This window comes from Salminus brasiliensis, chromosome 3, assembly GCF_030463535.1.
Source record: "Salminus brasiliensis chromosome 3, fSalBra1.hap2, whole genome shotgun sequence".
Taxonomy (NCBI): Eukaryota; Metazoa; Chordata; class Actinopteri; order Characiformes; family Bryconidae; genus Salminus; species Salminus brasiliensis.
The window spans coordinates 3,866,851-3,883,893 of NC_132880.1; the positions used below are offsets into that span (position 1 = coordinate 3,866,851).

The 17,043-nt window shown below is 45.6% G+C and overlaps 1 protein-coding gene across 6 annotated transcripts in view; it reads right to left on the minus strand.

Annotated features, from left to right (window-relative positions):
- Nucleotides 1-394: 394 nt before the first annotated feature.
- The window catches only part of tbcd (tubulin folding cofactor D), a 52,851-nt gene continuing 36,202 nt past the window's right edge, over nucleotides 395-17,043 (minus strand). For all 6 annotated transcript variants that reach the window (XM_072675201.1, XM_072675207.1, XM_072675206.1 and 3 more), the window contains exons 26-40: nucleotides 16,987-17,039; nucleotides 16,746-16,827; nucleotides 14,999-15,117; nucleotides 14,502-14,593; nucleotides 14,097-14,237; nucleotides 12,752-12,835; nucleotides 11,057-11,215; nucleotides 8,707-8,845; nucleotides 5,772-5,893; nucleotides 5,011-5,088; nucleotides 4,628-4,717; nucleotides 4,291-4,378; nucleotides 3,082-3,191; nucleotides 2,905-2,989; nucleotides 395-572 (exon numbers count right to left, since the gene is read on the minus strand). In XM_072675201.1, coding sequence (XP_072531302.1) covers nucleotides 558-572; nucleotides 2,905-2,989; nucleotides 3,082-3,191; nucleotides 4,291-4,378; nucleotides 4,628-4,717; nucleotides 5,011-5,088; nucleotides 5,772-5,893; nucleotides 8,707-8,845; nucleotides 11,057-11,215; nucleotides 12,752-12,835; nucleotides 14,097-14,237; nucleotides 14,502-14,593; nucleotides 14,999-15,117; nucleotides 16,746-16,827; nucleotides 16,987-17,039 — 1,457 coding nt within the window. In that variant the 3' untranslated portion in view covers nucleotides 395-557. The remainder of the gene's footprint in view (nucleotides 573-2,904; nucleotides 2,990-3,081; nucleotides 3,192-4,290; nucleotides 4,379-4,627; nucleotides 4,718-5,010; nucleotides 5,089-5,771; nucleotides 5,894-8,706; nucleotides 8,846-11,056; nucleotides 11,216-12,751; nucleotides 12,836-14,096; nucleotides 14,238-14,501; nucleotides 14,594-14,998; nucleotides 15,118-16,745; nucleotides 16,828-16,986; nucleotides 17,040-17,043) is intronic.

Consider the following 17,043-nt stretch of genomic DNA (forward strand, 5'->3'; position numbering starts at 1 on the left):
CATGTGGTTGGTGAATTCACAGAGAGCGACTTCCTCCTCTCCGGCTAAATGTTAACGCTTTCCCTGGAGCGCGGTGAGCAGGATCAGATTGAGTTTCAGTGCCGAGTTGTTTTTCTGGAGCACTGTTGCCTCGGCTCTTCCGTGGTGGGGGAATTGAGCCGGGTTGCTAATTGTTTAGGGGTGTGAGGGGGCTATGTAATCCAACTGCTCCCCATACACTTGTGCTCTCTCTCGTAACCCAATTAACCACATCGTGGGTGTGCGCTTGACGGAACAAGAGGAAATTCCTACAGAGCTATAAACCTCGAGCTCTGTGGGAGAACCTTTGGTTAGGGCTTTATTCAGTCGAACCTGGAAAACACCTCCCTCTCCCCCCAAATGAATAGAAGTCGTATGAACGTGTGTTCTCAGTTTTATTTTCTCTCACAGGCGAAAACATTCCTGACGGTACAAGCTGATCCGACGCTCTAGCCGAACAGGACAGGAATACGGATGGTGTGGAGGGTGTGGTCGAGGGGGGGGTTCAGGAACGGCAGCTTCTGTCCAGCTGGGCTGGACTACTGGGCTGGACTCTGGAAAAAAGCACAAGCAGAAAGAGACATGAATAATTAAAATGACACTGACGAGGCTTCGAGCGGCTCAGTGGTCTAATGCGCTACCACTGTGGCCCGGGGGTCTTGAGTTTAAATCCAGAGCCATGCCGCTTTGCCATCAGCAGTCAGAGTCTGAGTGAGCACAACTGGCCGTGCTCTCTCCGGGTGGGTAGATGGCGCTCTCCCTCACCCCTCACCACTCTGGAAGTGATGTTGGCTGGCACAGGCGGCCGTTAGCTGGTGTTTTGGAGCTGGGGGCCCGGTGCTTTCCTTCGTCCGGCGACGTCGCACTGGCAGCAGTTTAAAAAAAAAAAAAAAAAAAGACAGTGGCTGACTTGGCATGTATAGTGTCGGGGCAATTACTAGAGCTAGGGGGAGCCACAGAGGGGTGGGTTAACTGGCAGTACCAAACTGGGAGCAAAAAGTGAAAAATTTGAGAAACTAAATAAAAATCTAATAAAAATAAAACATATTTCAATCATCATAAAAAAATGACACTAAAATTATTCCAGAATTCCAGTTTCAGTGTTCTCTCTCTTGTATTCTCCACTGGGATGATCAGAAATGACAAAATCATCATTATTAACACTGTGCTAAAAAAAATCTGACATTAAAAATGCCTGCTGCTTTCTAAAGGCCTCCACAGTGATGACTGCACAATGTCTGTGAAAGCAGGGTGGCGAGACTCGAGACTCGAGAGTGACGGAAGGATGGTGGCGGAAGACTCTGCTGGAATAAACTGAGAAATCAGAGCTGAGGGAAAGGGCAGATGGAGAACAGGTGAGAATGTGACGAGAAAGTGAACTACTGAGCTCTGCTAATGCAGTCAATGAGAGCAGGACTGGAGGAGAGCCAGGCTGGGCTGCCGGTTATTATTCCAGCTGACATTTTCCAGATTACGACGGCAGAAACGATCTTTGAAAAGAAGTCTGGAGCAGACAGCAAAATGATCAGCTCCAAATGATCAAGGAAAAAAAAAAAAGCACATGAGACTTCTCAAAACGGAAAACATTAGTAGCATTTACGGAAATATTAGCTATATTGGTGATTCTCGTATTTGATTTTTTAAAATCATGACTACAGAGCAGTGCTACACTTAATAAATCCAGCAGGTTTTCTAATCCTGCTTTAGAAACATTTACAAATAGCTTTTCACAAAACAGTAAAAAGAGCTCGACAGCTTGTTTGAGTTTGTTTGGAGAAAGAGCTTCCAAATTAGCTCCCGAATTACCTAGCAAATGCCACAGGAAGCTCCTATAATGTATTATCAGGGGTACCTGCTGATGCCCTGCAATCAAAATGAGCCATTATCGCCAACATCACTGCTGTGAAAAAAACTGGCATCTTTACAGAAAGAAATAAAAACAACTTAACCTTTAATGGAAGTCAATAGATTTTATTTAGAATTTTAAGTTCTGCTGGAGCATTCTTATTGGTCCGTTCATGAAATTCTGACACAATTTAAAGAACAACTGCCAGACTGACCTTATACAATACTTATGAAAATGCAACAAGCTAGAAATAATTTTTATATTATTATGTTTTATTCAAAATGTCAAATAATAAAAAGTTTTTCCTAGAAAACAATATTATAAAACCAATATTAATAATACCAACAATAGTTTTATTAAACTATAAAATACGGCATATATTTGGCAAATAACTTTAACGTCTGTATTACTAAATAGCATATTATATCATATATATATATATAAATACATATACATATATACATAAATATATATACACACACACACACACACACACAATAATAATACCCTCCCAATACCCTCTTCATTTATGATGTTTTTGACATAATGTAATCTGGCAGTTGTTCTTTACTTTGTGTCATAATGTCATGATGAATGGAGCAATAAAAATGTATACACCATATATATATATATATATATATATATATATATATATATATATTTTTTTTTTTTCCCCTAATAAGAGAAACCTTCTTAACTTTCAATGCCAAAGTCAACGGGAAAAGATTTTATTCCAAAAAAATTTTGGAGCATTTCTATTGGTCCATTCATCATGAAATTATGACACAAAGTAAAAAAAAAACAACTGCCAGATTCACATTATGTCAAAAATATAAATGGAGACGATCCATTTATCATAAATAAAAACTTTTTATTATCATATTATCATATTGAGAATGGATGTGAGGGGTGGGGTAAGTAGTTACCAGTATACCATCAACACCCATATGAACAAAGTTACCACCCTCTTCAGCAAAGAAACAGCAAAAAATGGACCTGCTGCAACACTAGACTTTTCAAGGGCCTCTAAACTGTGTTACCTTAGCTGGAATAGTGGGTTGCGGCACTCCCAGCCAATCACAGATCTGGTTCCTGTGTATCCGCACTGTGCTGAGGTCCTCCTCCCTGACAGGGAATAAAAGAAGAGCAGAGGGAATGAGGTCAGTCTGGACTCTGAGACGGAGACTGTCTCCCATAATCCCAGAGCAAACGCTCACCAATCAGTGTCACTGAGCACGGCCATCACATCGTCCAGCACCGCCCCGTCCACAACGTCGTCATACGTCAGCAGCATCTCATACACGTGAGTGGCGGTGACCTTTCTCATCTGTAGACAGACAGACAGACAGAAAGACAGATAAATCGATAGTCAGTCAGACAGAGAGACAGACAAATATACAGACACATAGGCAGGCAGGCAGGCAGACAGATATACAAACATATAGACAGACAATGACAGACACAGACAAACAGATGTATAGACAGCTATACAGACAGTCCGATAGATTCATCGATAAGACAGACAGACAGACAGAGAGATAGACAGATAGACACAGGCAGATAGACAGGCCGAGAGACAAACAGAGAGATAGACAGAGATATATTTAGGCAAACAGAAATACAGACAGACTGACAGACAGATATACAGATATATAGACAGACACACAGACAAACAGATATGTAGACAGCTATACAGACAGACAGGTAGATGTATATACAGATAGACAGACAGACAAGCAGACACAGAGATAGAGAGACATATGTAGACAGATATACAGACAGGCCGACCGACAGATATAAAGACATATAGACAGACACACAGATGTGTAGACAGCTATACAGACAGACAGGTATATGTATAGGCAGATATGCAGAAAGACAAATAGAGAGATAGACAGACAGAGAGATAGATAGACATATATGTAGGCATATATACAGACACATAGACCAACAGATGTGTAGACAGCTATACAGACAGAGAGACAGACAGATAGACAGAGATAGCTAGGAGATATGTAGATAGACATACAGACAGATAGACAGACAGACAGACAGCCAGCCACATCTGCTTGAACTGCAAGGGTCTCTGAGTGGGTCCACACTTCTGTTCCTTACATTTGAATTTTACAGTAAATAGAGAATCCCTCACAGCAGTTACTGACCCTATTTCCTGACCCTATTAGGACCATCTCTCACTGTTTAAGAGGTCAGCAATGGCATCATGTCTCTGGCAGCAGGCTGGCAGTGCCACAGCAAAGTTGCACAAATAATGCCATGTGCAACATCTCCCCCCAGACTCCATCTCCCTACAGACCTGCATTTCAGATGTGCAGCTGCACTGAGGCTGAGATGCAGGGGAAAAGGGAAGGGTCAGTTACACACACACACACACACACACACACACAAACACAAACACAGACACTGACCAGAGGGAAACGATGACCAAGCAGGATCATTAACTGGCTAAGGACCTTCTTTCTCACATCTCCCTGAAACTGGATGAGGCCACAGTACCTGAGGGAAGACGAGGGGGAAAAACAATGAGACCCTCCCAACCACACACACACCCACACACATACACACACACATTTATTTATAATATACACATATAATACAATAATGAATTATAATACAATATCATGACCATCTAAGCACTGTAAATGCGAGAAGCCCATTCTCGGTACATCTTCACTACGGCAGCTCTAGAACATCCCACAAAGCCAGCGGTTTCCGAGATGCCACCACCCTCAATGCAGCACTTACACAGCTATGCAGGAGCGCAACTTCTTAGTGTCCATCGATTTCTTAATCTCCTCTTTACACAGAGACAGCAGCTCCACACAGAACGGGTGACTGAGGGGAGAGGGGGAGGGAGAGAGAGAGAGAGAGAGAGAGAGAGAGGGCGAGAGACATATAGAGAGAGAGAGAAGATGAAGGTAAGAATCGTTCAGTTCAAATCACTTCTTATGAATTTCTTTAAATCCTTTGTGATTATTTTCTTCGGAAAGCTTTTGGGAATCCGGCCCCTGGTGGAGCTGCTGGGTTTCAGCAGAGGAATCATCAAACTCTGCTGGAGACCAGCCATCCAGGAGCAGAACTGGGTTCCCCTAATCTAGGCAGTGTGCGACCCCTGTGTCTAGACTCACTCCTCCTCGTTGGTGAAGAGCTCAAAGCAGCCGTTGGACAGCATCTGGTCCAGCGTCCACATCAGGGGGACGGACACTCTGTTGGGTGGGGAAAATATAAAGTAGTTTATTATTATGCAAATTATTTTAAATAATATATTGTCTCAGGAATACACTATATGGACAAAAGTATTGGGACACATGCTCATTGTTCATTGTTTCTTCTGAAATCAAGGCTATTAAAAAAATAGTTGATCCTGCCTTTGTTGGAGTAACTGTCTCCACTGTCTCCACTGAGAAAAGGCTTTCTACTAGATTTTGGAAGAGCATTGCTGTGAGGATTTGATTGCATTCAGCGACAAGAGCGTTGGTGAGAACAGGATGTCAAATTACCATTAATTGTGGATGGAGCACCGTCCATCATTCCAGGGAACACAGTTCTTCCACTGCTCCACAGCTCAATGCTGGGGGGCTTTATACCCCTCTAGCCCACGCCATTAGGCAGCATGGTGCCAAGAGGTTCATGATTTTTATCTGCTGCAGAGAGTCCTATTCTATTGGCAGTATTTCTCTACAGGGACTAGACAAGCTGTGTACGTGTGTGCAATTGGTGTAACTTCAAGCAGCTGAATGCATTCAAGAGAAGGGGTGTCCACAAACATTTGGACAAGTAGTGTATGGACATCAACAGATGCAGAACCAAAGGCAGGCTTAGGTTTAGCTGAAAGTTCCTCGTGGCCTGCTCAGTGCTCAGTGCTCTCCAGACAGAGGCGTGGTTCTACCTGTCGTTGCGGAGGTTGTCTCTGAAGACCCGCAGCAGCGTGTCTCCGATCTGCTGCAGCGCTGCACTGTTCTGCTGGATGCTCTTCAGGTGCTCAAACAAAGAGCGGGAGGAAAAATGCACCTGTGGAGATAAATACACAAATATCATTACAGGGGCATTGTAGCCTACAAAGGAGGTTCTTCAAGGTTCTGACAAGTACTGACAATGGTTCTGTATGGAATCATGACAAATCAAAGAACCATTTGAATGTTTAGGTAGTTCGTCTTCTTGATGCACCCTTTAAACAGAGGTTCTTCAAAGTCCTTTAGGAATTACAACGGGTCTACAAAGCGGAGGGAGCTCTCAGCACCTATTAAAACCCGCCACCTTATTTTTCTTTAATTAGAGACAGACAGACAGAGAGACAGACAGACAGACAGAGAGAGAGAGATACAAAGAAAAAGTGAGACAGTTCATGAGAGAGAGAGATAAACAGAGAAAGATAGAGAGTTGGAGTGAGAGAGATTTAGCGAGCGAGTGAGCTAGAGCCATAGTGGAAAGCAGATTCCCTCCAGAAGCCCTCATTCATCACTGAAACGCTGGACCCCAGCTCCTGCCAGCCCCCCCTTCTCTGCTCCAGCTCCAGTAATGCTCAATGAGCTCTGGCCCATTGTTTCTGCTGAGCTCCTCGTCCTGGAGGCCCGGCTGGGGCCGGAGCGGGAGAAGGCCGCCTCTCGTACCACATAAAACATTTTTAAGAGTCACCTGGAAACCTGGAGAGCCAAGATCAGAATCCAGACGGCCACCTTACTAACAATTTACACAGACATGCCACTGGAGAAGCTTCACACACTCACTTAGTCTTCAACTGACAGGCAGCTAAACACCTACTGTCTCAGAGGGTCTCTGGTGGGGTGCGTGCTGTCGCACTTTAAAGGAAAAAGTTCGGGAAAAAAAATGAAGTGAACCTGATTGATCATTGATCCCAGATACAGTCGATCAGCTGAGACATGACTGGTATGAATTTGAATCTTTAAGACAGAGCAGACCAGAACTCTGAGCAGAACTACATACACTCAAAATGACAAAAGTATTGGGACACCTGCTCATTCATTGTTTCTTCTGAAAGAAGAGGGAAAAAAAAGTTAATCCTGCTTTTTCTGGAGTAAGCACCTCTAGTCTAGAGCATTGCTGTGAGGATTTGATTGCATTCAGCAGATGAGGCAGTTGGATGATCAGCACCCACTTCACCCTTAACTCCCCAATCATTCCATCCATTATTCCAGAGAACACCGTTCCTCCACAGCTCTACAGCTCAATGCTAGGAGGCTTGATACCCCTCTAGCCCACACCTGGCTAGTATTAGGTTCATGGCGCCATGGATCCTATTGATCTGCTCCTATTCCTTAATCTGATTCCTATTCTATTGGCAGTACTTCTCTACAGGGGCTAGATAAGCTCTAGCTGAATACATTCATTAAAAGGGGCGTCCACAAACATTTGGACATCTAAAACATGAGCATCTGAGATCTTCTGTGGTTCCACCTCTTGGTCCATCACACCTAAACAAACCCTATCACGGTCACTGCAGGCACAGTTACTGCTCCCTCTATGGGCCTGTGCTGCACGCCAGTCTCGCCCCATCTGCTCTGCTCTCCCCTGCACTGGCCTCAGTGCTGCTCCGCTGGCCTGCCGTGTTTATGCTGCGGTGGTGTAAATGGGTAAGGGCTGGTCATGTTGTGGGAGTGTTTTTCACAGGGGTGAGAAAAGGGGTAAATAAGGGAACATCCACATCATTTTCAGAATTTGAGGCAGAATTTAATCACTGAGATGAAAACGAGGTCATCCAGACGAAGGAAATCCTAGTCAGTGTTCCTCTACAATACCCTGTACCAACAACTTAACAGCAAAACCATAGCAACCACCTGAAATCTAATGGCAAACACCCAACAACACTATAGCGTCTATCTAACAACACTATAGCAGCTACCTGGGATACCATATCAACCACCCAGCAACTAATTAGCAACACCCTTGGTTGCTATGGTGTTGCTAGGTGACATTTGTGGTGATTTCCATTTTGCTGCAAGGTGGTTGCTAGGTGGTTTCTGTGGCGTAGGTAAGTGATTGGTAGATGGATGCTTTACTTTTTCAAGATGTTTGCTAAGGTATTTCAGACGGTTGCTCTGCAGTTTCTGTGGTGTCCTAGGTGGTTGCTGTGGTGTAGCTAAGTAGTTGCAACATGGTTGCTGTGGGACCCCAGGATACAATACCTTGTACTAACAACCTCTAAGCAACACAATAGCAACCACCTGAAATCTTATGGCAAACACCCAACAACACTATACCGTCTACTTAGCAACACCATAGCAGCTACCTGGGATACCATATCACCCACCCAGCAACTAATTAGCAACACCCTAGCAATTAAATTGGCAACACGCTAGCAACCACCTAGGACAACCTGGGAACCACCTGGGATAGCAAGGCAACAGCCATAGTACAGTAAACCACTTATCAACACCATAGCAATCACATAGCAACTACTTAGCAACATGTCACAAACACCTGGGATCCCACTGCAACCATCTAGCAACTACTTAGCGACACCATAGCAACCACTTGGCAACACACTAGCAACCATCAGAGGCTCCACAGCAACCACCTAGCAAACACCTAGAAAAAGTAATTCTAGAATTCTAGTAATTCTAGAAAAGCACCCATCTACCAATCACATACCAACACCACAGAAGCCACCTAGCAACCACTTCTGCAGCAAAACAGAAATCACCAAACATATCACTTAGCAACACCATAGCAACCACCTAGCAACCAAGCCACACAACAGTTTTTATTTTATTTTGATCTTCTCAGCATTATCATCCGTCAGGCGAAGGTGATGTTGATGTTGGTCTGACGTCGCCATGGCAGTGATCTGTGTTAATGATCCTTACCGTGGTCTCGGTGAGCCCGCCCACAGACACGGTCAGGCCAAGCAGTGTGTGATACTGGTAGACGGGCAGCCGCAGCAGCTGGGTGACGTGTGGGAAAGCCTGAGACGCTGCGTTCCAGTTCAGAGACTCCCCGCTGTCCCTGCAACAGTAGAGGTTCACTGGTTAATACCATCATCCTTCCGTTCTAGATCATTTTACCATTTAATCTAGAACGTTGTTCTGGATTAGAAACAAACAAACAAAAAGTAGTTCCCACTTCCATGCTATGGTATTCCAAGTGGTTGCTATGGCGTTGCTAAGTGGTTGCTAGATGAATGCTTTACGGTTTCGAGGTGTTCGCTATAGTATTTCTGGTGGTTGTTAAGCAGTTGGTACTGTGTTGCCAAGTGGCTGCTAGATGAATGCTACCGTGTTGTAAGGTGTTTACCACGGTATCTCAGGTGGTTGCTATGATGTTGCTTAGTGGTCACTAGATGGATGCTATCCTATTGCTAGGTATTTGGTGCTATGCTATTTCAGGTAGATAGTGTTGCTTAGTGGTTGTTAGTGGGAGTGCTGCTAGGTGGCTGATGGGCATTTGCTATGGTATCCCATGGGGTTGCTATGTTGTTGCTAAGCGGTTGCTAGATGGATGCTTTACTGTTCCTAGGTGTTTGATATGACGATGGTCAATAGGCAGTTGCCTACTGGCATGGTATAAGCATGGTATCCCAGGTGGGTGCTATGATGTCTCAAGTGGTTGCTAGATGGATGCTATAGTACTGGTAGGTGTTTACCATGGTATTTTGGGTATTTCTATGGTGTCTCACTCAGCGCAGACCACCCCCCCCACACACAAACGTATGTATAACAGACCTGATAAGAACGTCATGTCTTCCCCTGTCCAGAAAACAAAACCACACGTTCCACATCTCACCCATTTATAGAATAAACCCCCCCAAAGCCTCCAAGCCCATCTGTGGAGCGACCTGCCACTGAACACACCAGCCTCAGTGTGTGCTGACAGCCAGGGTCGTTTGTGCTGACCTGTTGCAGCATGGAGTGCCGGTATCTGCGGATATCACTCTGAGAGAGTAACAGCACACTCCGCTCTACGACAGAAGTAATAACTGATAGAATGAAGTGTGGACACGGCCAAGTCCACTTCATCTTCCATCTCAACACATGGTGGAGATAAGAGCTGGACGAGAACAGCAGCGTAAGAGTGTTTCTGTAACATTACGCTCGGTAATCGCCGTTTTAGCCGTAGTTTTCCCAGCGTGTGGACAACGGATACACTCTTAGGTCAGCAGGATTCCCACACTTTATAACTACACTGCCTCGGCTCTCATGAGAAGTCTACTATACAGACTCTCACTCACACACGCACACACACACACACACACACACACGTGGTACATAGGGTTTGATATTATCTGAAATGTAGGCTAATAGCTAATACTGTTTAGATGGATGGATACAGTGTTGCTAGGTGCTTGCCATGGTATTCCAGGTGGGTGCTATGGTGTGCTTTGAGGTTGTCCGGGTCTTGCTGTGTGATAGCTAGTGTGTTACCGAGTGGTTGCTATGGTATCCAAGGTAGCTGCTATGAACATGGATTCAAGGTGGTTGGTACAGTATCCCAGGTTGGTACGAAGTGTTCGCTAGATAGATGATACAGTGTTGCTAGGTAGTTTCTAAGCAGTTTTCTAAGCTGTGGTATCCAAAATGGTTGCTATGGTGTCGCTAAGTCGTTGAAAGGTGGTTGCTATGGTTGCTAGGCAGTTGCTAAGCTGCTGCTATGGTGCCTCAGGTGGTTTGCTAAGTGGTTGCTAGATTTATGCTTTAAATGTTGGGTGGTTGTGTCACAGATGGTTGCTAGCATGGTACCAAGTGGTTGCTATGGTATCCAAGGTAGATGCAATGAACATGGATTCAAGGTGGTTGCTATGGTATCCCAGGTTGGTACGATGTTGCTAAGTGTTCGCTAGATAGATGCTACAGTGTTGCTAGATAGTTTCTAGGCAGTTTGGTGGTATCCAGAGTGGTTGCTGTGGTGGTGCTAAGTAGTTGCCAGGTGGTTGCTATGGTGTTGCTAGATGGACGGTATAGTGTTCGGTGTTTTCCATCATATTTCAGATGGTTGTTATGTTGTTGCTTAGAGACTAGAGTGCGGAGTGCTGCAAGGTGGTTTCTAGGTGGCTACTAGTCTGTGAAATGGGGTGACCAAACTTTTGAATGAGGATATATTTTAAACACAGAGCAAGTTTTCAAACACACACACACACACACACACACACACACACACACACACATGTTATGGGTTACAGAGGACCTGGGCATTGAAAGCTCCCTCCACCAAGACACTCACAGAGGGAAGATGTTGAGGAGCTCCTCCCTGTGGGGGATGTGAGGTACTGCAGGCTGTGTGCTGTGGAGCAGCCGCAGGAACACACTGCCAGCGTGTGCTCTGTAGCGGTCAATCTTCTCTGCGGCCTGCTGGGCCAGGCAGCACATCATTCGCTGGCAGCTGCACACAGGGGGGGAAGACGAACAAACAGGGAGACAGAAGAGGACAAATAGAGATGAGGAAGGCATACATTTGTCTCAGGTTTGATAAAAGGTCTGCAGAGGAGATGGCGCTTCAGTGGCTGCACTGTGGTCTCCTTTGGGGGATTAGGGCTACTTATCAGCCCCCACCCGGGTTCGAACGGCAGCGATCTCACCTGTTCTAATGATACACTCTTCCCAGGGTTTGTTAAAGGTGCCCTAGAATGGAACACTGTATTTTCCTTTGGCACAGTTGAATAATGAGAGCCCCAAACCCACATAAATACAACAAAAATGTGACAATTTCAAAACCCCAAAACTGTTACATCACAGTCTTGTTATCTTTACACCCCCCCCAAAAAAATGTGTGTACCCCCAGTCCACTAGTGAAAGCCTATTTCCAGGGTTTCAGGGCCCCAGGGGTGGTCCAGCGGACTAAGGCGCGGGCACTGTGATCAGAGGACCGCTGGTTCGTATCCTGATCACGCTGCTAGCCATGGGCAGCTGGGGCCCCAAGAGAGCGCAATTGGCCTTGCTCTCTCTTAGGGTGGGTAGATGGCACTCTCTCTTCCCACAACACTCTAGTGCTGCGCTGGCCATCACTGGCGTCTGCTACGCGGGTATACTGTGATGTCGCATCGGCGGCAGTTCGAAAAAGAGGTGTGGCTGGCCCTCACGGGGTGTCGGGGGTGTTGCGTGTGATGAGGGAGGGGAAGAATACGTACGGGTTGGGTAATTGGTGATCTAAATTGGGGAGAAAACGGATAAAAAAACAAACGAACGGAAATACATTTATTAAATAAATAAATAAACTTTTTCCAAGATACGTGAAAGACCCTGATTGGGCTTGCAGCTTTGAAGCCCCAGTCTAAAACTCGATGCATCTGAGCAGGCAGGACATGCTTGGTTCTTAACAGTGTGGGTGAAAGGGCTTGGACAGGGACACCTGGCATTCCGCTTTCGTTTCCGGTGATCGGATAACTTTCCGATTTCAGCTGAGCTCATGAAAAAAAACAGGTGTGCCTAACACACTCAGGACGCACTGTGATTGGATTACGGCCAGATCACTCAAACCACATTCGGAAGTGGAAAGACGCATACCGACCACATTTAACGGAATGAGCTTTCCGTGTCTGGATCCGGTTAGGAAAAGCGGAAATATGGACGCCGAAAAGAAGTTAACTGGAGTGATCACTACTGTAATGGATACTGGTTTCCCTGGTTTCCCTGGGTTGTGTTTTTACCAGCAGATGATCGGCCACAGCTGGCAGTACTCCGGAGTGAGTTCCTCTGTGGTTTAAAACAGTCCTAAACATTTCCTGACAGAGCCGAAACCAGGAATGTGAGAACCATCTACCATTTTACCACGTTGTGGAAACGCCACCATTCCTCAAAACTGTTCGCGGCCTCCCAGAGCCGGACCACCTTGATAAGAGAACTCTCCGGATCTGAACCGCAGGTGTGAACAGGCTCAGAGACTCAGTACGAGTGAGGAGGCTGCATGGCAGGCACTCACATGGCAGGAGACAGGAGCTCAGGTGCCGATCCGGAGACCTCTAGCGTCACGTCCTGCAGGCCCGTCATGGCTGCTACTCGCACCCTGAAACACACCAGGAAAAGGAAGAGAGTCAAGCGCAGGGTCAGACACCAGACGAAATCAGAATCAGACCCCTTATCAAAGCAGGCCTCTCATTTCCTCCTGGCCTCCTCTTCGCTGTGATCTTCACTGCCGTGGCTCTGTCTTGTCTGTCCAGCCTGTGGCTCTCTGTTGTGATTTCCGTTCTGCTGCAGCGAGGAATGCAGGCTGATATTGCTCAGGTAGGAAGCATGGCCCTAGGGTGCAACAGGGTGTGTGCGTGTGTGTGTGTGTATGCACTGCAGGAGGCTAAAAGTACTGCCAAAAAATTAGGACTCTAGAGCAGATCAACATGAACCTATTGGCACCATGCACAGCATTGAACTGTGGAGCAGTGGACTGTGAACTGTGCTCTCTGGAATGATGCACGGTGCTCCATCCAATACTTTTGGGATAAGTTGGGGAGTTGGGGATGAGGTGAGGTGGTGATCATCCAACATCCTGACCTCACTAACCTCCCTCTCGTCACACACGAGTGCAACCAAATCCTTACAGCAATGCTCCTCCAAAATCTAGGAGAAAGCCTTTATCTCTGGACAGCAAAATCAGTATATCAGGTGTCCCAATACTTTTGTCCACATAGTGGCTTGTGTTTTTTTTTTGTGGACTAGTTACATGAACCAAGTCGCTTAGATGCTGTTTAACACACCTATTTACCACCCTGTTATCTTGCCTCTGTTTTGCTGTTATGATGGGCTTGTGCTTTTATTGGCTGGCTTATGTCACCATGACAACCCAGTACTGTCTGTATGGGTCCTCTCAGCTACCGTGCACCATGCCGTGACCCCCTGGCGATGCGGTACCACTGCTTTCTCCGCCTCTGGCTTCTCTGCATGTTCCGCATCCAGCCCAAGTCCCTTCTCCACTGCTGAGCCTTAGCATTAGCGCTGAGTTAGCTTGCAGTGCACTGGGCTTAAAGTAGCCAACACTCGACCCATATAAAACACTGCCTGATCAGCCTCAATCCCTGAGCAACCTGTAGGTGCTGTAGTTTCGAGAGTGACAGAGCTCCTACAGTTTAAGGGGTTAACTCCAGTTTTTCCAGCTCTTACACACTTGACTCAGCTAATAAAGGGCTCGATAATTAGCGGATAACTCAAGCCAGGTGTGTTAGCAAGGGAAAAAAAAAAAAAAAAAAAAACACACACACACACACACACACAATATGTGCATGTCCCCCTTTTAAACTAGAGGAGGATAAACCCTGCAGTGTTCGGCCACTAACCAGCCCCCCACGTCGCCTCGGCTGTCCGTGGTGTAGTCGTTCATGCAGTCCAGCAGAGCTTCGTACACGCCGTTTACGTTTTCCTCACACACAACGCAGTCTGCACTGCCCTGAGCGCTCACTCCTGCTGTTACGCACACCCTAAAAAAAGAGAGGGAGAGATTTACCGACAGAGAAATAGAAGCTTAGACAAAGCTCCGGACTGAAACCGATCATGATGCATCATGTAGAGAAATCACGAATTTCAGGTTGGGCAGGATAAGCTCGGCAGACGTTAATTGCGTTTGCTCTTCCCAAACTCCAGCAGACCACACAGGAGAGGAGGAACAGGAGAGGAGAACAATAGGAGAGAGAGAGACGGACGAGGAGAGGAGACAGAAGGGGAGGAGACGGGAGGTGACTCACTGTGCCAGCGCTGTGGCTGCATCTCTCCTGGCTTCCGTGAAGCCTTTGTTTTTCTGCGTCGGCCTGCAGGCTTCCTGGAGGCCGTCTAAAATCTGGAAAACACAAATACATGGGCAACCAGGTTGGCGTGAAGTCCCAAAAAGCCTGAATAAGCCATGTTGCAGTGTAGTGATGCTCTGAAATCTGCTGGGTTGCTACTAATGATCTGAGGTGTCTTCTTACCATAGTTGGGAAGATGCGGTGGTTACAAGCAGCAACAGATTCAGATTCTATGACTTTGAGGTGTGGGCATCAGCAGACCATATAGTAGCCGGCCGATCTATGCAGAGTGTATGCGTATGAATGGGACTCTTGGCTCTTACTTGCATGCTTTGGGTCTTTTGCGAATGCATGTCAGTATACGTCGCATATAGGTCCCATTAAAAAGACTGCAGAGCTACTAAAACACAGTCTGCTAGCATTTACCTACGTGCAGACATGTGTGCGAGGGCCGGTACCTGCTGGAGTTTGTTGTGGATCATGAAGCGTGGGAGAGAGCCCAGAGCCAGCGCGCATCCACAGCAGGCCAACATCTCCGGACTCTTCAGTGCTGCCAGATAATGACTCACCAACTTCTCTGCACACACACACACGCACAGTCACAGAAACATAGTTCAGACCAAACAACCAGCAAATGCGTTTGAGTTCATCAATACTGGTATACACACTTTTCAACTTCTATGCTTTGGGTCATTGTCCTGTTACACAACCCAACGTCTTTTTCAGCTTGAGGTCATGGACCTCACAAAGCCCTTAAAATCTCTTGTAAAATGACACCTCTGAATTCACTGTTCCCGTTCCTGTTCCAGTCCCAAACCCTGGATTCAAGGTCTAGATTTGTAAACCTGGAGTCCAAAGCTTTCTTAAAAAGGTCCAGAGTCAGAGTTCAGACGATTTGACCCTGATCAAACCTGATCACTTCACGTGGCTAGTATCTGGATTGTATCCGGATTAGATTTTAGCCACATGCGTTTACACTTGGTAGTCAGCGCCGCTGCAGCAAGGAACGGTACAGGAGATAATTTCTCCCAACAGCGATCTCACTGTACAACGCCTCGTCACTGTGCCGGGACATTGCATTGTGCACTATGTCTATTAGTGTACTAATAGAACAGTCCTGCTGTTTCTCAATCTGACACTATTCTGTTCATCACTATGTACTGCCACACAGATCGGTCATCTGCACTGCCACTTTAAAACTCTATTGTTTATCACTTATACTGTACTGATACCCCAGGATGCCTTACATCACTACATTATATTAATGTAATTACTGCACTGTTACATTACACATAATTAATTTTGTATATTACATTATATTAATGTAATTACTGCACTGCAATTACTTTTTCTAGTACTTCTTATTTTATAATTGGATTATATTTCTTACTACTATTTTAAGTGCCTTTACTATGCTGCTCTCTTGTTTGATTTTGCTGCTGTAAAAACTGACTTTCCCCGTGGGATAAATAAAGTGATCTATCTATCTATCTAGTCAAATGCATCTCCGGTGAGTCGGAGACTGAAATCCGATTGCTGTGTGGGATGGAATATGCAAATTTGCTTGTGCCACAGCAATTAATGCGGGTGTTTTGGTTGCACTAGGAGGGGTTTTGGTGTGTTTACACTACTATAGAAATGTGGCTCAAACATTTTTCTCAGGTAGGGCTGGGCAATATGGTAAAAATACTGTATCACGATATTTATCACAATACATATAAATCACAGAGTAAAAACATCAGTAGCAACGGATTCTTAAAAACTGTCCCGTACTGAATACAGTAATTTGTAAGCAACACCTGCTGCTCTTCATCTAATTAACCCAGTCTAATTACACTGTTAGTACTGAAACCTGCAGCTGATCAGTGTTTATTAAGCACTAATAACAGTCTCCTCCACATGCTTAGAAAAGCGTATTGTTATCACCATACCAAAATGTATCACGATAGGATAAAATATTGTCATATTGCCCAGCTCTAATCTCAGATCAGAGCACATCCTGAAGTGGTTTGAGTGATCGGACCGGTATCCTTTTAAATGCGTTTTGAGTGCGATCACGCCTGCATATTTATGTGGTTTGGCCTTATCCAGATATAACCCTGATCCTACTCAAGATGTACGAGGTGAGCAGGTGTAAATGGGGTCTATTAGTTTGCTCCTGCATAAAGAGCAGACCACCAAGACCTCGCACAGTCAGTAAAGTACCTTGCATGTGTGTATCAGCCACCCCAGGCTGGATCTGATAGTATTCCTGACACAGAGCTGCTAGAGCTGAGACTGCTGCCTCCTACACAGGGAACGGGAACACAAGTGCACACATGCTTTAAAAAAGGGTCTCCTTTTCCATAATGCAAACTGGTGGCTATACACATGTTATGTCTATGATCAATAATCAATAATAATCAATATTAGCGCCAAACTGTTCGACTCAGTGGAGCCATCGTACCTGGATGCCTTGCTTAGCATTCAAACTGTCGTCTATCAGTGACTGCCAGCCACCTGC